At 34.1% G+C, this 22,594-nt stretch overlaps 1 protein-coding gene and 1 long non-coding RNA gene across 2 annotated transcripts; one reads left to right on the forward strand and one right to left on the reverse strand.

Moving 5' to 3' along the window:
- Nucleotides 1-9,353: 9,353 nt before the first annotated feature.
- LOC111890593 (uncharacterized) lies at nt 9,354-11,080 on the forward strand. The gene is made up of 3 exons (XR_002849907.3): nt 9,354-9,543; nt 10,428-10,525; nt 10,824-11,080. It is a non-coding gene; the product is annotated as an uncharacterized LOC111890593 (long non-coding RNA).
- Nucleotides 10,084-21,577, reverse strand: LOC111890586 (myosin-12). The gene is made up of 39 exons (XM_023886693.3): nt 21,368-21,577; nt 21,152-21,280; nt 20,665-20,808; nt 20,437-20,582; nt 20,195-20,351; nt 20,055-20,113; nt 19,285-19,444; nt 19,048-19,197; nt 18,799-18,935; nt 18,569-18,715; nt 18,252-18,353; nt 18,117-18,174; nt 17,891-17,992; nt 17,768-17,805; nt 17,555-17,681; nt 17,276-17,443; nt 17,081-17,212; nt 16,881-16,987; nt 16,538-16,598; nt 16,285-16,462; nt 15,982-16,187; nt 15,746-15,865; nt 15,535-15,633; nt 15,224-15,439; nt 14,957-15,096; nt 14,616-14,717; nt 14,087-14,198; nt 13,944-14,012; nt 13,768-13,830; nt 13,468-13,638; nt 13,035-13,190; nt 12,514-12,720; nt 12,277-12,426; nt 12,112-12,182; nt 11,919-12,018; nt 11,224-11,337; nt 10,784-10,864; nt 10,619-10,701; nt 10,084-10,530 (listed from the first exon to the last, which is right to left on the reverse strand). Exons 1-39 carry the CDS (start codon nt 21,368-21,370, stop codon nt 10,407-10,409), a joined length of 4,689 nt encoding a protein of 1,562 aa, XP_023742461.1. The 5' UTR covers nt 21,371-21,577; the 3' UTR covers nt 10,084-10,406.
- Between the last annotated feature and the right edge of the window lie 1,017 nt (nt 21,578-22,594).

Here is a 22,594-nt window from a genome sequence, read left to right on the forward strand (position 1 = left end):
ATTGTGGTATTGTTTCTTTGTGTGCTTCATTGTACTAGAAGTGATGAATAGCATTCTCCTAAACTATACCTATAATAGTTTACTAATGCTCTACTTGGACTGTTACTGAAATGACTCATTTCTCTACTAAGTTATGCTTTAACTTTAATAACGGAGTTTTGAAATGTGTTGACAACTTATAAATAACATAAGTAATATTTTGAAGGATATTTAACAACAACCATTTACACAATTAACATTGTGTTCAACCTGTATTCCACCCCCCCCTAAAATAGTTAAAATAGTTAAATGATTCATTACGGGGTATGAACTCACCTGATGTGGGTGATTCAAACGGGTATGCGTGTAAGGATGAGAAGTTCCACGAATGAAGTTCCGAGACACAATAAGTCCTAAATGATATATATGGACACATATTGACATGAATATAGTGTTTATAAACAACTATATGAAAGGAAACACCTTCCGGGACTAGGAAAGACCTTAACCAAGTGTTGGAATCACATGTGATTCAAAAAAGGAAGGTAGAATGGCACTCACATGAGTTTACTACCATGGGTTTACGGCCTAAGGGAGTTTACGGCCGTAAAATCATGGGTACTCATGTGTAAGTGCAAGTTTGAAGGCTAGGGAATGATTTAGGGACCTTAGCTCTACCCTAGGATGAGGAAGACCACCTTCTTTGGAGTTGTTGAGGTGTTTACGGCCCTAATGAGTTTACAACTGTAAACTCATGGCCATTTATGGTTATGAGGGTCCTAAAGGTCATAAGGAAGCATCCTAAATTCAATTCTAATCCTTAGGAAGTGTTTGTGGCATCAAAACACCCCTAACTTGAATTTTCGGCCCTTGGACCATTTTGGCTTGGGTTTGTGGCCGTAATCACCTATGGGTGATGGTATTTTGATTGTTTTGAGTCCTAAACACATCAAGGTAAAGTGCTAGGCTAGTCTATTGGCTTAAGGAAGGCATTTAGGGCATTTTGGCACCATAAAATGGAGTTCACGGCCCAAGAACATCCTTGGCCGTGAACTCACTTCTAACCCTTGTTTCTTAATGATTTTGAGGTTTAAACAAGTCATGGGTAGTCTCTAGGTTCAGTTCCAAGGTTTGGAGGGTCATTAGGCACACTTTGGCCCTCAAATTTAGTGTTCACAGTCCAAGAAGATCCTGGGCCGTGAACACCATTTCCTTTGTGTTTTTGGCTGATTTTCATGTTATCTAGGCATATATTACACTTTAATACACTCTAGGGTTGAAGTATGTAGCACCTGGTTCCTGGTATGTTAATCGTATTTGAGTGTTTTCCATTTTCAGCCTTGGACTCGGCTAGTCATAGGTCCGACTCGCCGAGTAGAGACGGGAACCGGGACACGTTTAAGTAGGCGACTCGGCGAGTCCATATCCTAGACTCGGCGAGTCACCGCTGTTGGATGAAACCCTAAGTTTCAGGGGTTTGCACCCTATTTAAGCACTCATTTCCGCCCCAAACCAGCCCCCATTCATCCTCAGAGCCCTATACCTCGTTCAAGCCTTGTTTCTTGTGGAATTGAAGCCTTTTGTGTGTTCTTTTGAAGCTTTGGAGGGAGAAGGAGAGGAGATCAAGCACATTTGAGCAATCCTAGAGTGTTCACTAAGGTATGGCTCGTTTCCCCCATGTTTTCATACTTATGGCTCCATTAAAGCCCTTTTTGATCCATTTCCAAGCTTATGTATGCGTGTGGACTCGTAATAAGTTGGGTAACTTCTAGATCTAGGTGAGATCGAGCTCCAGGAGCTTGGATCTACTGCCTTTATGGACCCATGTTGCATGTACACCCTAGATCTACCCTTTTTGGTGCATTTTGAGCCCTAAAACCCTCATTAGTGAGTATCTACACGTAAAGTTGGAAACTTTACGTGTTATTCATGCTCTAGGAACCCAGATCTGTGGATAACATAAGTTGGATTCAAGTAAAATCGACCATATAGAGACTGCACGGTAGCGACTCGGCGAGTCGTTCATCTGACTCGGCGAGTCTGCTCGCGAGTCTCCGAGTTTGTCCCCTTTTCGTTGGGTCGAGTAGAGTAGTGAGTCACGGGGTGTGACTCAGTGAGTTGGAAGCCGGACTCATCCATGAAGGAACTCGGCGAGTCATTGCCCTGACTCGGCGAGTTCAAGGCAATCTTCTTAGATCAAGAACAAACTCGGCGAGTTGTTCATACAACTCGACGAGTCTCAGCATAAGTGTTCATCGGATGAAGATGAACTCGGCGAGTTGTTCATACAACTCGACGAGTAGGATGAAGGACTTGAACATCAGTTTGGAAGGAGAACTCGTCGAGTCAACGCCTAACTCGACGAGTAGAGACGGGATCCAGGTCATTCGATTGGACAGGGACTCGGCGAGTCGGGTCAACTGAAAGTTGACTCTGACTTTGACTTAGGGCATGATTAGGGGTAATATGGTCATTTTACCCAAAGGGCAGTTAGAAGTGTTTGATTGAGTATGTTGTGGGAATTACAGCCGGAGGATTTCCGGAGCAGCAGCAGCAGCAGTAGACAGTCAGTTCCCGATCAGATCAGCAGCTACTTCGAGGTGAGTTACCTTCCAGTAGCGGTGGGTCTACGGCCACAATGCCGGCCCACCAGTAGGAGTTGTATGTAGATGATTGTCTCTGTGATATTCATCTAGGGATTACTACTACCTGTGTTATGTTTATGTGCTAGTATGATATGATGCTATGTGCTAGTGACAGTAGGGGGGATAGTCCCCGAGGTATCCGGTCGGTAGGGCCGAAGGGGTAGTCATACTCAGCCATGTTAGATAGATTATGATATCGTGATACATGTTATGTGGTAGTAGTAGAGGGGATAAATAGTTCCCCAGTATCCGGTCGAGAGGACCGAAGGGGAGGCCAGCACCCATATATGCTAGGCAGTATCTGGTCGAGAGGACCAAAGGGGAGGCCAGCACCCAGATATGTTAGGCAATATCCGGTCGAGAGGACCGAAAGGGAGGCCAACACCCAGATATGCTAGGCAGTATCCGGTCGAGAGGACCGAAGGGGAGGCCAGCACCCAGGTATGCTAGGCAACGTCCGGTCGAGAGGACCGAAGGGGTAGGTCGGGCACCCATATATGCCTGACAATATATGTATGTTATGTGATTTTATGGTATGTGGTACAGTGGGGGAACTCACTAAGCTTCGTGCTTACGGTTTTCAGTTTTGGTTTTCAGGTACCTCTGCTTCAAAGGGGAAGGAGCCGGCACGGTAGCGGCCTATCACACACACTCTTGTTTCCGTAGTTATGAGTTTATTCTGGGATTGATACTCTGATATTTTGGTAGTTCAAATGTTATCGATTTCAAATTTGATTTTCGATGTGAAATGGTTTAATTAAACAATGTTTTAATTATTAATGTTTTCTAAGTAATGTTTTAAAAAATGAAATTTTTGGACGTGAAAATTGGGTCGTTACAAAGTACTTACAATTGGGGGTGAACGGATGAAGATCCTTGAGAGAGAATTCGAGTTTTCTCTAGTTGGAGATGTAACAAATGAATATATATGTTTAAGAACCATATATATACCCCTAGGGTTTTTGGCAAAAAATATTTTATTCAGGCATTGAACTCTAATATCAACGAGTTTTGGAAAATCAGAGTTGCACAATACCCTAGTGCATCCTCTCTCTTGATATCTCTTTAAGTGTAAATCCTGAAATACTCAAACTTATCCCAAAAGTTTGAAAGTTAGCAGAACGGATTTGACTTCGATTGCTGTGGATGGTTTTACAGAATGGAAACTTTTGGGTTGTCACAAATGTCATCAAGGACTTAGGATTAGAAGTTTTGGCTTATTGGGATGACTTAAAGGATAAAGTTTCCAACTTTATCCATTATGACCTTGTGGTGTACCAAATATGAGCTTTGGAGCTCTTAGGATAATTGGAAAACAACTTAATACGTTAAGTTATTGAAACCCAGTTCCCAAGTGTGGCATCTTGGCCGCCATGACATGGCGACTGGGAAGGAACTCGATTGTTTTGTCCTTACGCTGCCACGACGTGGCCAATGGAAGGCCACGACATGGTGATTCGTTGAGGTGATTTTTGGGTCGTTGACTCGTTGACCAGGGTTGACTTTTGGTCAAGATTGTTGTTAGTGTGTAGACTAAGATGAGATCTTGTATATTTTGATAAGAGTGTTATAACATTTGTTATAGGAGTATTGGGTTGTGGTTTAGCTGATCTCGTGAGTCAGGTGAGTCTTCTCACTATACTTATGGGTCGAAGGCACCAATGCCGGTCCACTAGATTGTGTTACGTATGATGTTAACTGTCTTTGTGACTTTTGCATGTGTATGTTGGGCTGGGTCCGTTATGTATGTTAGGTGGGTCTCGTTATGTATGTTAAGCAAGGCCTGTTATGTATGTTGGGGTAGGAAATGTTTATATGTTAGGTGGAGCCCGTTATGATGATTGGGGCCTGATATATGGGTGGGGCCCGTGGTTATGTTTGGTGTGTGGTATTTTGGAAAACTCACTAAGTTTTGTGCTTACGGTTTGTGGTTTAACATTTTTAAGATACTTTTAATTCCAAATAAAAGGGCCCAACTTGACTGCACAACATCCCTCATGGTTTTTCCGCACTGATTATGGAAAATACAATATATTTTGACTAATTTTGAAACAAATGGTTGTATGGAATTAATAGTTTAAAAATGAAAATTTTTATTGGTATTTTTGAGATGCTACATGGTAAGTGAGTTGGAAAAGATGGGGTTTCCATGTGTTGTGGGTTGGGAGGGTTAAAAGAGAGAGGAGATAGAAAAGGTGATATGGCGTTGATGTAGCAGTTGGTTAAGTAAGTTGGGAAGGAAGGACTAGGGAGGATGGAGTCATGGTAAATTGGGGAGGAGGTACCATTGGTACCTCTAAGACACCACTCCCTCTTAAGTGGGTTGTGAGTGGTGAGTTGTTTGTTTATGTGGCTTCACTAACCTGCTTCATCCTCTTTTTCTCTCCACTCTTTTTTTTTTTTCTCTTGTACCATATGTTTTAAGATATGTACCTTAATTGTTTTGTATTTTTTTTTAATTGGGTGGGTTAAGAAATATAGAGTTTTCATATCTTATGGGTTGTGAAAGATGAAAGATAGATGATAAAGAAAAACTCATGTGATAGTGGGTTTGTAGTAGGAATGAGAATTTGGCCTGAAAACCTGAACCGAACCGAACCAAATTAGGCCCACATAAGCTATACGATTCGGTTTTTGGGTATCTATATTATACTTATTATGTTCTCGGGTTATTTGATCTGGTTTACCCAGATAATAAGTTATTCGGTTTAAATACCCAACCCATAATTGAAAAGTCATTTATTTTTTTATCCTAATTTCCTTGCTACATCGATTACCGAAATTCAGTCTGTTCCTTGTCCCTCCTTCTGATCGAGTCGAGCACAAATCACAACAAAAGAAAAAGAAACTTGCGTCGAATTCCTACTGACATCGACTTCTTATTCTTACTCATAATTTCCATTCTCACGTCGATCCCTTCTCACAAATTCCTTCTCAGTTGTCGATCCTTGATCCGTCCTCTTTATGTTTAGAAAAAATTAACCATTCCTTATTTGTCTCTAATGATTCACGAATTCCTATCTTGTCTAGTCATGGAAAACTGGGCTCGAGGTCAAGAAACCACAAGTAAAAAATTAAGCTTCATTATGTTAATCTACTATGTAAATGTTATTCTTTCAATTCTATATTATGTTATGTTAGTATTTGAATGTGTTATGTTGATGTATATAAGAATATTGCTATTCTATTATATCAAACTAGTTTATAACCCGTGAGAACCACAATTACAAAATTAATTAAACTTTCATAGTAGAAACTCAAAATTATTAATCAATTGTTTTAAATAAATTATTAATTAAGATATATGTTTTAGTTATATAAAATTATAATCGTTGATTTAAATAAATACTTGACCTTATAATATGTATTAATTTTGCTTTAATTTTTATTCTAATGTTATTAATTTAATGTAATTATAGTGGAAATTTTAAATTTTGAAATTTGAATGGAAAATCAATAGGTTGACAAGTGGCATGATATTAATTAGGAGGCCTAATAGGGTGACACATGACAAAAGAAGAATAAACCTATTCTTTTATTAGAATAGAGAGAAGAGAGATTCAATGTATTATTTTAAATTTGTTAATCTATAAATTTGTTATGTTAATGTACTAATTAAACGTGTTGTGCATTAGATTGATGATGAAGATATGTTTGTTGATAACACTCAAGTTGAAAACAAAGTTAGAACAAGTCAAACAACAAGCATGAAAAAATGAAATATGTCAAAAGAGCGACTTGTTGAGTTGATTATGATGTAGTTCATAGTGACAAAGTTAGATATAGCAAATGCAAAAAGTGTGGCACATTGCTCAAAATCGAATCCGGCAAAAACGATACTTCTAGCATGATTAGACATACAAAAATATGTAAAATGAACCCAAAAAATCTATAAAAAAATAGAAAATCAAACCACTTTAAATTTCAAAGAAAAAGGAAGAATAGTATTGAGACTTGGAAGCATGATGAGAAAAGAATAAAAAAAGCTTTGTTAAACTTATTTTAGTCTGAGAATTACCATTCAAGTTTGTAGAGAATGATTTATTTAGTATACAAATGCATTGAATGAGAAAGTAGTTTTGTCATGTAGATCCACAATTTCAAATAGAATAACTGATTGCTTTCTTGAAGAAAATGCGAAGTTGTTTAAGTTTTTTAGTGTCACAACTGAAAAATTTTAAAGTTAACAAAGCCTAAATCCTAACTAAGTACAAGTGAAATCACATTGCAATCCTTATGACAATGTATCATCTATAGCCTTGAAGGTTTTTTTTAAGGTAATAACTAAGCATAAATTGTTGATTTAGTTCGGTATAAATTAACATAAGTCTAAAGATTCAACTTGAAACCATAAAATAACCCACCATACTTGTATTCGGTCTAGGAATCTAATATCATTTTTTTTTTCAAAATAAATTCATGTAAAAAGAATAAAGAAACGATAATAAAACCTTGGCTAAAATTGATTTTGTGGGGAGAGAGAGACTCGCCACCAATTTTCGGCAGGTTGCATGGTGCTTCCCGAGCTCCCACCAGCCCACATTGTCATCAATGTTGTCGTCGTCACCCAACATCTTCTATCAGTGGCGGAGCCATGTTAGAACCAGAGACAACCCAGGCCCACCTTGAAATTTTGAATAATAATTTTTTTTACTAGCCCAGGCCTACCTTTTTCGTACTAGCTGAATTAATTGGAGACCCAAAACTCAACACCAAATCAGAAAAGTAGAAGATGCTTGTTGAACAACGTCTTTCCTCTAATCCTCTTAATCGAAGTTGGCACTGGCAGCGAGAGTTGGAGATCGAAGCAAGGCAGCAACGCAACAAGCATTCAGGTTATTGTTTCTTAGTAATTTATATTACGAACAAACTTAGGCACGTAGGGTATTTTTTTACCTATTGCTATTATTTTGTTTTATCTAAGCCACATGTGATATGTCAGCCATACGTATGTAATATGTTAGTTTTCTTCATAAACAGCTAGTAGAGTAAATTGGATATGTTCCTTTTGGGAATATGACTTATGAAGGTAACTAACTTTTTGGAAGTGTTCACATCTGGGTAACTATATTTTTTTTGTACACATTTAGGTAACAAACTTGTTGGAAGTGTTCACATATAACCATTATGACCTGCTATAGCAGGTTAAATCCTAGATGTAAACGATTTCAACAAGTTCGTTACCTAGATGTGTACAAAAAAAAATAGTTACCTAAATATGAACAAAACGAAAAGTAAAAATTAAATTGCACGAATGGTCCCTGTGGTTTGGGGGAATTTGTATTTTTGGTCCCTAACTTATTTTTTTTTAACTTGGATGGTCCCTACTGTTTATTTTTGTTGCGCGTTTGGTTCCTGTCTTACCTAAAAAGACTATTGTGCCCTTATTAATTTATTTTTTAATTATTTTTTTTATTTACATATTTATTTTTTACATATTTAAAAAAATTAATAGACCACACATATTTGTATCTCCTCCGATAATCCCTACTATTTATTTTTTAATTAATTTATTTTTTTAACTCGGATGGTCCCTACTGTTTAATTTTGTTACGAGCTTGGTCTCTGTCTTACCTAAAAAGACTATTGTGCCCTTATTAATTTATTTTTTAAAATAATTTTCTTGTTTATGTACTTATGCTTTATGTATTTAAGAAAATTTAGTAGACCCCGCATATATGTATCTCCACACCATCCCGTCTCTCATCATTCTCAACTTCTATTTATTTTCCATTTTTAGTGATATCGACGTCTTCATCATCACTTCTTTTTTCGGTCTTTCAACTCTGTCGAATCAATACCGCAACCCACTAAAGATGAAGAGACTGTAGGTTATGGTGTTGGTTCGCTAGAGTTGAAATACCAAAAAAAGAAGGATGGTGAAGACGTCGATGTTACTAAAGATGGAAAAGAAATAGAAGTTTGGGAGGATGAGAGATGAGATGGTGACCGGTAAGACTCAAATTAAATTTCTCAAATGTGGTTTCAGGATTACGGTGAGGAGATACAGATATGTGGGGTATATTAATTTTTGTAAATATATAAAAAATAAATATATAAATAAGAAAATTAATTAAAAACAATTAATAAGGTCAAAATAGTCTTTTTAGATAAGACATGAACCAAACGTGTAACAAAAATAAACAGTAGGGACCATCCGAGTTAAAAAAAAATAAATTAATTAAAAAATAAACAGTAGGGTGGTCTATTAATTTTTTTAAATATACAAAAAATAAATACATAAATAAGAAAATTAATTAAAAAATAAATTAATAAGGCACAATAGTCTCATTAGGTAAGACAGGAACCAAACGCGCAACAAAAATAAACAGTATGGACTATCCAAGTTAAAAAAAATAAGGTAGGGACCAAAAACACAAATTCCCCTAAACCACAGGGACCATTCGTGTAATTTAATTTTTACTTTTCGTTTTGTTCATATTTGAGTAACTATTTTTTTTTTTGTACACATCTAGGTAACGAACTTGTTGAAACTGTTCACATTTAGGATTTAACCTGCTATAGCAGGTCATAATGGTTATATGTGAACACTTCCAACAAGTTTGTTACCTAGATTTGTACAAAAAAAAGATAGTTACGTAGATATGAACATATCAAAAAGTTAATTACCTTCGTAATTCATATTCCCGTTCCTTTTCCCAACCATATGGCCAACAGGTAACTCTTTTGTCTTAGTTTGTTTAGAATTTAGGTTATGGGGATTGAGGATAAGATGTAGCAACCCCCCCGCCTTTTTTTTTTTTTTTTTTTTTGCAGTATAGAATAACATAAACACCAAATAAAACCCCAATCCTGGCTTCGCCCGTGTCTTCTATGATTTCGAGGAATAATCGAATACGAAGGCGAAGCTGTTGTAATGATTTTCCCCGATGAATGAACAGTATACGGATCCTAACAGGTAATCGATCAAATTTTCAGTAAATTGTTAGCTCTGATTGTGATTTTTCATTTTTGTACAGCAATGCTAAAACTACTGTCTGTCTGTCGTCGTTGTCGTGTTGTAATATCTATGCTCTGTATGGATTTCGAAGTGGATAGCCTTCCTACTTCATAACCCTCTAATTTGCAATCCTAACGTGCTAGTTTCCGATTCCTGAATATATTTATGCTTTGATTTGGTAGCAATCGCATAGAGTTCCATGTCATGAAGTAGAAGTTCCCGAAGAGAAAAATTATGTAAGCTCTAAAGTTCAAATACATTAAAATCACAACTAGTAATAGGCTTATACAAATAGTGTTGGTGTTGAATCTGGGAGGAGTCCATTTTTGAATTTGATCCTATAGCATTCTAGATTTGAACTGAATGCTGTTTGATATATGAAATGGTAATGGAGGGAGAATTTATTTGTCTGATTTTAGTTTTGAATGAAACTATTTGATTTATGGTAAATAGATATACTCATCAATCTAACAACATATCAGCTTGGACAATTCTAAATACATACAAAATCTCTCACTTATATTGTGACAAACATCTTTTACACATCTCTCCTTGATCTTCAAAAACACCAGTATCTTTTACACATCTTTCACTTATCTTCAAAAATACAATCCTTTTGTCATTTTTTACAATAATCAATATGAAACCACACTTCTAACATCACTCTGTAATAAATAAAAAAATCTCAAATCCTCACCTGAAACTTTGAATGGAGAAAAGAATGAAAAAAAATCACATTCTTGGCACTCATGTAATCAATCAATTAATTTCAGCGGATTTCTGCTTTCTTCTGCTTAATTCCGCTTAAAAAATAAATAGTTTCATTCTATTTGCTGCAACAGGAAATGAAAATCTGATCTTTGACGAAGGAGGGGTGGTGGATCGATTTCAGATAAATCAATATCAAGGAAAGATTGGGATATTTCTTCCAAAGAAAACGGTATGCTGAATTTTTTAAAACAGTTGTCAGTTAGTAATGACTAAATTACCCTTTTTACTTCCAATTACTGTTTTAGTTTTGAATGTAAATTACCTTGAATCCACATCAAGCAAGAAAGAATTGTTGGGCATGCTAACTGAATCTTCTGCCATTAGTGATCTCATCTTGCCAATTACCTAGAATCCATAAAAAAAGTTATTTCCTTCCATTTTTAAGTAAAATCATGTCAAATATTGAAATCATTTATATATTCCTTACCTCCTGAGATAATCCTTGAGTTCCATATTTGTCATCCCAGAACATAGTTCCAATACGGTATATTTGTGGAACACTCAACACCTATTTCAAAAGGAAAAAAAGAGAAATAAAGCAAAGGTTACTTTTCGGTTAGTTTTTTTTTAATGTAAATCTTGAAGTCCACTTTAATATCTACTTATCTATGTAGATAAAAGAATTGAATAAATAAAAGTGTAACGTTGCTATTATTGGTAAGGAATTGTAAGTACATTGGTACTATATGTAAATAAATGTAAGTATGTTGCTATTATGGTTACATATTGCTATTATCAGTAATATATATATATATATATATATATATATATATATATATATATATATATATAAGAGTAAAGTATGTTGCTATTTCCTTCAATTTTCCGTAAATAAAAAGAAAGAAAGCATGTAGGTGAACATATTACCGAGCAAAGTTCATTTGTGATCTCCTCCATGGACTTTTGAGTCTTTTGGTGTGATACCAATAACCCAACTGCCTGCCTTATGTGCCTTAACTCATCCCATGAAGATCCAGCAAACTGTATAATTACAACATATAATATCACACAATTAATTATTATCTTGACACTTAATTGGATCTTTTTTAAGGTTGTGTTTGTTACATGGCTAAACTAGATTTCTTAAGCTGTTTTTGATGATGAGGGTATTTACGTCTTTTGTAGACACAAGAGGTGGAGAGCAAGTCCCTAGTCCACCTTTTTGGGTGAGACATAGAATTGTAGTTTTTGTCTTATTGACATCAGTCATTGTCCCACCTTTTCTGATGGGACAAAAAGCTGTAACTTTTGTCTTATTGACATCAATCCCTGTCCCACCTTTTTTGATGGGACAAAAGCTGTAACTTCTGTCTCATTGACTTCAGTCCCTGTCCCACCTTTTTTGGTGGGAAAAAAAGTTGTAACTTTTGTCTCATTGACATCAGTCTCTGTCCCATCTTTTTAGGTGGGACAATTGGTTTTTACTTTTTGTTCCATTGACATTAGTCCCGGTCCCAGTCCAATACATGCCTAACACAGTACAACATGTTTTGTTCTGTTCCAACCTGTGTAACCAATCGGATCCAAGTAATCTAAAGATAGTTTGAAGGAATAGTAATTACCTGATCCGTTGCTTTCTTACACCATTGTTCAAGTTCATGCAAACCCGATTTAACATATTCTCCATTACTAAATGAACAGCATTCACGACGAAGCAATAAGCTGCAAAAGCCACAAGATATCAAATACCTGAAACCTAAGTAATATACTAACTAGTAAAACATCTTGCTCAAGTATTCACTAGAGGTGCATTACCTATTGAAGAACTGGACATCTATGAATGAGAATACTTGACTGAAAATTTTCCTTGTGATTATTGAAGGAACCTAAAGATATCATTATTATCAGTAAAGAAATGAAAGTACATTGGTATTATGAGAATTCAATTGCAAAAAGAGGATTTAACTTTTTCTTGCTTACATAGTTTTCAGACAGTATGCCCAAGGTGTTGTCCAAACTATTAACGATGCTTTGCCAGTGTATAATTGATGCCTGTTGTTTTGCCACAATATTTGAAAGAATATTTCTTGATGCCCCTCTTGTTGGTCTCACCCTAGTAGATCTTGGTGCCTATTAGTGTATTTGATGGTTAATGTGTAGTTTTAATAATAGTAACATTAATAACAATAAGAATAGTAATAATAATAACAATTTTACCTGAATGCATGAATTCAAAAACGGGCTTATCTCTTTCTTTAAGCTGTCACGAATCATTCCATACAATTTTTCTACACAAGCTGTTAGATGTTGCTTGAACAAAAGTGCAGGATATTTGGCTTCTATTTTTGATTGTGCACTTGGCTTCCCTTCCATTCCACTATATCCACTAGAGATACCCATACCCATAGGAGATGTACGAAAACCCTACAAGAAATAGCAACATACTTTTATTAACTTCTATATTATAGCATCCTACTTTCATTTCTTTCTATTACAACATTGCACTTTCAGTTCTTTTCTTATTTAGGCATTATCATACTTTGAAAAATCTACCAAAGTATAAACATTGCACTTTCACTTTTCTTTTTTCTTCTTCTTAGTACATTATTGTTTGTACTTGAATGACATTGCTACAATTTGGTAGATTGTTAAAGTAGAATGTTATAATAATAGGAATAAGTGAAAGTGAGATGCTATAATAAGCAAATTATGAAAGTACATTGCTAAAAAGAGCTTACTTGTGTCATTCTACCAAACAATGTGGTAGGTGAGGCGCGATTACGATGTGGAGACTTATAAGGTGAACCACTTGCTTTGATTGTACTTTGCAGTAGGAACAAAAGAGTTGAAGTTGTTGATAGCCAGTATGCTAAATCTTTGATGTTATCCTGAGTCTTCAATAATATAGAATGCTTTTGATTAGTTTCAATACAAAACAAATGCAAGAAGAAACAAGTAGACACTAGACACTAGACACATCATCCTTTTAAGGGCAATTTGCAAGAAATAGCAACATACTTTACCTTCACTAGTCACTACCAATATAAACAATGTTCTTTATCTTTTGCCCTTAGGTAAAAAATGTAAGCATGTTGCTATTATGGGCAAAAGATAAAGAACATAAGTAAAAGTATGTTGCAAAATTTCATTCTTTTAATGAATGAATGTTACCTCTATAGAAGATCGAATTGTGTGAATAATTCTATCAAAAATATGTGTCTTTTCTGCCTCAAATGACCTCCATTGAACCAATGTTTTATACACAATACATGCTGCAACTGGTCTTGTTTTGTCAAATCTCTTATCTTCCAAAAGACACTTGATTAAAACATCATGGTTCTCCTGGTTGTGGGAAGCACAAATATGGAATATCAATAATTGGAGAACAATTTGATAGCAATTTACTTTGAATTCTTATAAATTTATTTTTTTAATTCATGGTTTTTTTGGTTATGCATTCTAAATTCATACCTGCTGTCTGTCTGTAAGTGATTTTTGTTTTGTTAGGGATGAATATGGGGTGTTTTCTAACTCCTGCAAAAAAAATGAAAAAGATTATTCATCATTATAATATTTCTTATGATGACATTATACTTAAAAATGACATTGCTATAATTGAGTAGATTTTTCAAAGATTCCTTCTTTACCTTTGTCTTTTCTTGCTCTACATGTGGTGTTTCAAAATCATCATTCTTTTCATGTCCATTATTCAAACTCTGAAATATCATATTAGATCAATATATATTCTCAAGCACCGATACATAGGGAAAGGACGAAATGGTCAATTTACCTGTAGTTGTGGTGAGACCTTTTCAGGGGTGGTTATCTGCTCCACCACCACCACCTTTTGGTTGCGAAGGAATTCATTTTCTGACTCTAATTCTTTGATCTTGCTTTTGAGGCTGAAAGAAAGTGAAACATTAAGTTTCTGAATCAATGGCAACTCTTCCATTTAACCTAAATACAATAACGCCCTTTAAAGTTTTACTCTAGTGTTTTAGTGGTAAATATTGTCTTCCCATTATTTACCCTTCATAATACTTTTGATCCTAACTTCTATGTGCCTGATTTTGTACAATTCTTTTGGTTTATTGAAATAGAGTCCTATACATAATACATAATTACAACATGTGAACATCAAGTAGATTAGCTTTTTAGCACATTGGACCTTGAAACCCTAGAAATTAGAATCTTAACAAATGGTTAATGTTTCACATGCCACCAAATTTGAAAAACTTAAGATATGAAACATGTAATTGAGTAGGAAAGTAGGTAAAAAAAAATGTTAGAAAAAAAAAAAATATTTTGTGTACTCTTACTTTTCAGTTTCTTCTGTGAGGTCTTCATTAGTTGAAGCAACCAATGCTTCTTGTCTCAAAACTTGATTTTCTGATTCGAGGTTGGATAAGTTTGCATCTAACCTGATAATGTGCATATAAAATACAAAGTCAATAAATAGCAATGTACTTTCATATAAATAAATAAACTTAAGCTTTATATGGGTGAGTTTCTTTTTCACTAAATGTAATACTAAAAAACTTAAAAGAAAGAAAGCATGGAAATGAGGCTTCCCCCATTAAGTCCTAACCTTTCATTTTCTCAAATATTTTTTTATTTGGACAACACAAAAAAGAAAAATGGCTTATTGTGGTTTAGCTACCTTTCAATGGTCTCCTGAAGACCTGAGATTTTTGCTTGTGATTCCTCCAACTCTTTAAGTCTATTTTTGCTCTCATTGTCAACTTCATTGAATTTCTTCTCAAATTCCTCAACTCTCTTCTTAAACTCTAGAATTTCATCCTGCATATAGAAGTATAGTATAAGGTATCCACTCATGCTGGTTTAATATTTGGCTTTTTGCATATACAAATTATCTTTTAGAATGAAAAATAAAATTAGATAGGTGATTAATAAGAAAGTGAAATACCTCCAGTTTATGATTTTGATCAGTTAATTCCTCCAATTTAGTATTGTCTACAACGGGTACTTCTTTAATGACTGGAGGGGCTTGTTCAATAGCTATTTTTGCTGCTTCTTTCTCATGAACAATTTGGTTATGTGCTTCTTCTAGTTTCCCTTGCATTTCTTGCAAAGCATTCTGCAACTTTGTGATTTCTACTCCCTTTGCTTCTTCAAGATCAACCTGCAAGTAGCTTAATCTTTAGAAAAATCACATTTTTCTAGCAACACACTTTCATTTATTTACATAAAAAACTGTAACTATATAAAAAAATATACCCTCAAATGCTTTTCAAAGTCTAATCTCCATGTCAGCTCTTCAACTCGCTTCTCCAGTTTGTCCTTAGCTTCTCTAAGGGCTCCAGCATCTCTTGCAGCCTGTGACAACATATTATAATTTTTCAGTTTCTATTTATTCTTAAAATCCAAAGTAATTAAGTCAAATTGTATTATATAATTCTTAGATTTTAGAGATAAAAAATACACTCACCAGCTTCAACATTCTTAGTTCTTTCCTTGCTACCTTTGATCTCCATAGACATTGAAGTGTAAGAGTTGCTTTCTGCTTCTTCTTATATTCAGAACATGCATGGAATCTCCTCCATTCAGTCTGCAAATCAAGAACAAAAGTCATTTTTTGCCCTTGAGTTTCTTTTTGACTTAATCCAGAAAGAATGACTTAATCATTTTCTTAAATACTTTACAAACATAATTTATCCATAGTACCTGAACTATAGTTGCAGCCTTGTTTCTTCTTCTTCTTCTGAACTCATCTCTTGCAGCCATTGCTCTAAGCCCAGTCTGAATAGATACAGACGCTCCTTGTAAATGCTTGTATGATGCTCTTGCTATACCTCCACGTATATGCTTCTGTATACGTATAGATGCAGCTTCTTTCCTTAAATACTCATACAACATACGCGCAAGTCTTGCTGTTTTTTTTTTGACAAAAAAAAAATAACTTGTCATTTCCTATTTCATACTTAAAGAGAAAAAAGTTTTTAAATTTGGTATAAAAGAGTTACTTACCTCTCCAGTTCTTTTGTGTATTGATTGTGGCTTTTTTAAGGACAATGAATTCTTTACGTGTGAGATATGTTCTGATTTGTCTCTGGATTCTTCTTGCTGCTGTTGCTAGAACTTCAGCTCTCCTTGCATCTAATTCTGCCATCTGTCCAGCCCTAAGAAAAACCTTGCTTTTTCCTATCTGAAATTTTTTAGAAAAGTTAAAAATATATTCTTGTAACCATGTTTTTTTTAGGAAAGTGAAGTGTTTACATACCTGATACCCCTTCAATCCAAATCTATCACAAATTGCTACACATGCTGATTTCTCATCAGATCTGCATACATAAAATAAGTTTGACTTTCTTGACTTGTAATTTAACAAACTTTTGGTTTAATACACCAATACTAAGCCGTTTTCAAAGTATATTTGCAAATGTTCTTTTGTTGATTTTTAAGTCTATGTAAATGGTTTAGTATAGTTGTATTAAAACCAAAATGTTGATGAGATGACTCAAGAAAGTCAATTTGTTTTTTTTTACCAAATGAAAACTAAATATGTACAAAAAAAAAACAATGATCTTTTTATTTTATTAAAATTAAAAAGAAAGCATATTTACCCATCAAGAACATCTGGAGCCAACATCCCAAATCTTTCTAGGAATTCATCAAAAGATCTTTTTGTTGGATACCCAGCACAACTTATTCTAATTGCCTCCAGAACACCCTATAATGAATAAATCATAATTTTTTTTTAATGAATCAAATAAATAATCATTTTCAATTTTATCAAATCATATTTCAGAAAATAGTCACTTACCCCACATCTTAACTGACTCAAAACATTGTCATTTTCAAATATTCCTGGCTTCAAAACCGTATTAGGCTTTACACATCTGATGTAATGTGGCTCTGTTGTGCTCAAGGTTTCCATTAATGATTGTAGTTGTTGCTGCAATTTAAGGTTTCACTTTAACAAAAATTCATAAAAATTATGCCTAAAATTTTTATTCACCTTAAAGCGAGTTCCTATGGAGGAAAACTTGGATTGTTTAGATGAATCCTCTAATGGTGGGAAGAGATTTGCTACAAAGGGGCAGTTTGAGTCATTTAACAAAGCTTGAAACTCTGCTACAACATAATCCTTGTTCTTGTCCAGAAAGTGATCAGCTTGATAGGTAACCTATATTATCCAGTATGAGAAAAAGACGTAAATGCCCTCCTCATCCTCATGTCCTATGTAACAAATGGGGTCTAAATGATGAATAATAATATGACATAGTGTTTTGCTTACATCTCCTGCATAATGATTGATTGTGAAATTTGTTCTAGAAAGTTTTGGCTTTGCAAACCGTTTGTGTGATTTATATGTCTGATACATCTTTTGAGCAAATGTCTCATGTGTTGCCTTAGGAAACATACTGCAAAACCAAGTTTATAAATAAATCTTTGTTTTAATAAAATAAATGTAAAAGTGCTTTTCTGTATTTATTTTTTATTTACATACCATGCTTCATCAAGAAGAGCAATGATGCCCCCAGGTTTCTGCATAATCACAATTAACAAAAAATTAATCTTGTAGGATATTTTGATTTAATCCATATATGAAGTTAACTTATGAAGTTGATACCTTTTCAATTAGATCTAAAACATCTTGATTGTCCACAAATTCTACATAGCTCCAGTTGATTTCCTCCTTTGTGTATTCTTCTTGCTCCATCTTGAACACATGCTGTAAATTTGCTTTTCCAATTTATATTTGTAATGGATTTGTTGGAATAAATGAAATATATATATATATATATATATATATATATATATATATATATATATATATATATATTCATGTATTTTACCTGATTAAAATGCTGTTGCAGCTTTTCATTTGTTAGGTTAATGCATAACTGTTCAAAACTATCATATAGAAGAGATTCATAAGGTTGAATTCTTGAAGTCAAAATTGTTTATTTTATAAAATTACCATTATTTACCTGTTAATCTTGAAGCTTTCAAAGCCATATATATCAAGGACTCCAATTATGCTTTTTGCAGTAGGATCCTGACCAATTGAATTGTTTATTTTGTCCACAATCCTGCCATAGTTCATGAATTCAGTATCAAATTTTACTTTTTACTTTCTTAGTGACACATTATAATAATGTTCATTTAGGGGTAAAATAGTCATCTTACCTCCTAATTACAAAATTAGGGCTCTTCTTGGTGCAAAGATAATAAATTAAATATGGTGTAATAGAATGAAAATGATGTTAGGGGTAGAATTGTCCAAAAACATTTTTGATCTTCTTACCAGTCAAAGAGTCTGGAGTAGACTGTTTTTGCTAGGGCATCACGACTCAAAGCAGCTGCTGCTGGATCTAATGGTTTTGTGATATTTCCATCTGGGGTTACAATAACACGCTCACATAATGATTGCTCAAGGGCTTTTTCGTCACACCTGTTAAAAATAAGATTATTCTTTTTAATTAATGAAAAACTAATTAATTGCATGTTTATACTGTGAGTTGATAAGGGTCATACATTAGTAGCTCTGCTGCTGTACGAAGATGATAGAGTGACTTTTCATCTTTGACTTTTGAAGAGTCAAATTCTTTCCCCTTGATAAAGTCAACATTTCCAAGATGAAGAATTGCAGCTACAACACGAAATATTGCATCCTACAAGAAATAGCAATTAAATAAGTTGTTCTTTTAGTATCAAGTCGAAAAGAAAAACTTACTTGATTAAAGTTTTGTCCCTATTAAGTCCATTAAGTAAAAAAAAATATACCTGTTCATCATTGTTGATTCCCACAACATCCATAGCACTTCGTGTTTCCAAATATTCTCTTCCATCATCAATATTTGCTACTTCATAGCAATTTGTTTGATTCAAATAATGAAACGATCTTGGATCTCCTAGTTTAAACTTCTTCGCATCCTGAAAACATTCATCGTAAATATAAAAAAAAGGGTTAAATGCAAGAAATAGCGACATTGTAAAAAAAATCGGAATAATTGAAGTTACCTCAGGGGGTGCTGCACAAAGCATGTAAAAGCAATGGTAATTCCTCTCGGGATCAGATACTTGGCAAACACGTGATCTTTCTAGAAGATAAGTTCGGACTGCAGCCCCTGATATCTTTCCTTGCTTATCGAATTGGATCTCTACAAATTTACCAAAACGACTGATACAAACACTCAGTCATGTGAACTTTCCCATAAATCAACCTATAATACTTTTCAATTACTCAGAAGTCGAACAGAACAAATGGCCTTGTACTGTGTTTGACGTGCATATAACCGTGACAGACACCGATGTCAATAAAACAAAAACTTGCAAATTTTTGTCTCTCTAAAAAAGTAGAACAAGGTGGGATAGTAACTCATTCCCGATCTCTTGTTTGTGAAAAAAAGCCATAAACATCCTCCTCATCCTCATCATAGAAAATAGCAATAGAAAGTTTGTCTAGTCCCATCCAGTCCAGTCATATCTCGTGTCACACACGAGATGGCACTGCAAAGGACTAGGCGAGACTAGACAAACTTTCTATTGCTATTTTCTATGATGAGGATGAGGAGGGCATTTATGTCTTTTTTTCACAAAAAAGAGATCAGGAACGAGTTACTATCCCACCTTGTTCTATCTTTTTTTTGGTGGGACAAAAGTTTGCAAGTTTTTTGTTTTATTGACATCGGTCTCTGTCACAGTTGAATGCACGTCAAACACAGTACAACCTGTTCTGTCATGTGGGGCTTAACAAAATAGTATTTTATGGTATTACGTTGAGTTTTCACCTTGAATTGTTGTTCTTCACAGTTTTGGCATTCCCAAAGGCTTCAAGAACTGGATTTGACTGATAAGCAACATGATTAATTTTCCAAAAAATTAACACAAAAAATTTATTAATTTAAAAAAAAAAAAAAAAAAAACCCACCTCGAGAACTTGTTGTTCAACTGTTCTTCCTTCTGTACCTGATCTGCCTCCCATGAAAGCAAGGTATCTCATCAACATTTTTGTTGTCTCAGTTTTTCCTGCTCCACTCTCCCCACTCACCAATATCGACTGACTTCCATTTTCATTGATCATTGCCCTAATAAAACAACATTATGAAGCATTACACCTGTAACCATTTTTGCATGAATTGATAAAAAAAAACATGAAATAAGAATTTAAACCTGTAGCAGTCATCAGCAATAGCAAAAAGATGTGGACTCAACTCTCCAAAAGTGGCCCCTTTATATTGCTCCATCATGTGAACATCATACAAATGTGGTAATCTTCGAAACGGATTTACTGCTATTAATATGTTCCCAGTGTACGTCTGTTTTTTTTTTTTTTTTAAATCATAATATTTTATTAATTTTCATTTTTTATAATTAACATTTTACGTTTTTGGATCTTACGTATATTTCATTGAGGGCAAATCGGGCAGCAAGGTTGTAAAGCACTCCAGGCTCATGAAGGTAAGCTAACTTAGTCATGTCATCAACTCCAGCTGGTGGTGCTTCCGTATCCTTTGGATATATATTCGATATATTTGCTTTTATCTGAAATTTTATATAATTTTCACAATTATAAAATGTTTATTACTCAACTTTTTTTTCTTATTAAGGCATTGTACTTTGAAAGATCTACTTTTTTTCTACCATTAAAAAAATATTTTCAATAATGTTTTTCTACATTTTTCAATGATATCAAAACCTGATAACATGGAAAAACGTTTTTTTTAAATAGTAAAAAAAATGGTTTAAAAACTAGAGAAAACAGTTAAGTGTCAATATCGATAAAATGATAAAAAGGATGTTCATTATTTTGTCCTTTAATAAACAAAAAAAACAGGAGTTACTGTAGAATATTCAAGGATCCAATGACAATTATACAAACACTTACAGTTTTTCCATTTGTGGTAACTATCGTAGCATTGCTTCCTTTGATATCTAAAACCTCTCCATCAATCCATGCAATTTCAGGATCTTCAACCCAAACATGTGATCCGACGATAATATTCACCGGAGTTCCCTATAAACAAACACAGTTTATGTTTATACAGCTGACACGAATTATACAGATAAAACCAGATTACACAGAAAGACATGAAAAACTTACCATTTCTCCAAGTCTATAGGATCATTAGATACACAAGTAAAAACACCAAATTTCCAAATATGAATTGAAGAAAGAGAGAAAGAATTAAAGAGAGAGTTTTAAGGTTATGGGAAATAAGAAAAGTTGGAAAAGAATGTTTCAAAGAGAGCTAATGGTGGTCGTAGTGATGGTAACTCAAAAAAAGCAAAAGTAGCACCACCCCCACCCCACCCCACCCCACCCCTAACCTCCGCCCTCCTGTCATGTCTTCTTTAAATATTGAATACACTAATTATATATTAATGTATATATTGTCAATACCCAATATAAAATACTATAATTATATATTAATAGCGTTAATACAGAAAAACAATATTATATTTAAGAAAGAAAAAAAAAAATTAGAGCCTAAAGTTTTGGCTTTATGAATTTGTTTGTACTTTTAATCATTATATTGTTGGTAAATGTTTATTGCATATATATGTATTGATGATTCATTGTGCGACTCATTATGCTATGCGTTGGTGATAGCACCATGTGGTACTTACCTTGTACTATTCATCTTAATATCACATTGTTTTTCTTTCGCTTTAAGCAATAAAGTTGTTTTTTAAGATAGAATATGAACAAACTTTATTTTGAGTTTAAAGATTGTTTGATAGTTGGTGATTGAGTCATTGTGTCAAAGCCTGATTGGGTCGGACATAACATTGAATATGAAAGTAAGTTATATCAGATAAGTCAAACCCAAGTCAAAGGCTTGTAAGTTTGGTTTTAACCAATTGAAATGTAATTGTGTAATTTGTGTTTGGTTGTATAAATAGATAATTATCTTGAGTTACGTTTGAATTTTTGATTATTTAACACTTCTATGGGTATACCAATAAATATACGATATAATTTTCTATAATAAAAGACATAGTTTACCTCATAACTTATAATTGGTTTAATATTTTATCAAGTGATGACATAATTTTTTTATTAAGATATACGTGAAGGGATGTATTGAATAAGACTCGTATGATTAATTTTATTTATTTATTTATAATTAGAATAATTAGTTTCAAGAGAATAGAAGGGGGGTGTGTGGCCCACATTTGAGAGGGGGTGGTGGATGGGCGGTGAAGAGTTGCCATTTTGAGTTGAAGATCCGTGGAAGATTTGTCCGGTTCACATATTGAAAGATGTGTGGGCCCTTTAAGCCATTGCTTTACAGCCACGCTTTCTTATTTAATAATTTTCAATTTA

This window comes from Lactuca sativa, chromosome 7 (genome assembly GCF_002870075.4).
Source record: "Lactuca sativa cultivar Salinas chromosome 7, Lsat_Salinas_v11, whole genome shotgun sequence".
NCBI lineage: Eukaryota > Viridiplantae > Streptophyta > Magnoliopsida > Asterales > Asteraceae > Lactuca > Lactuca sativa.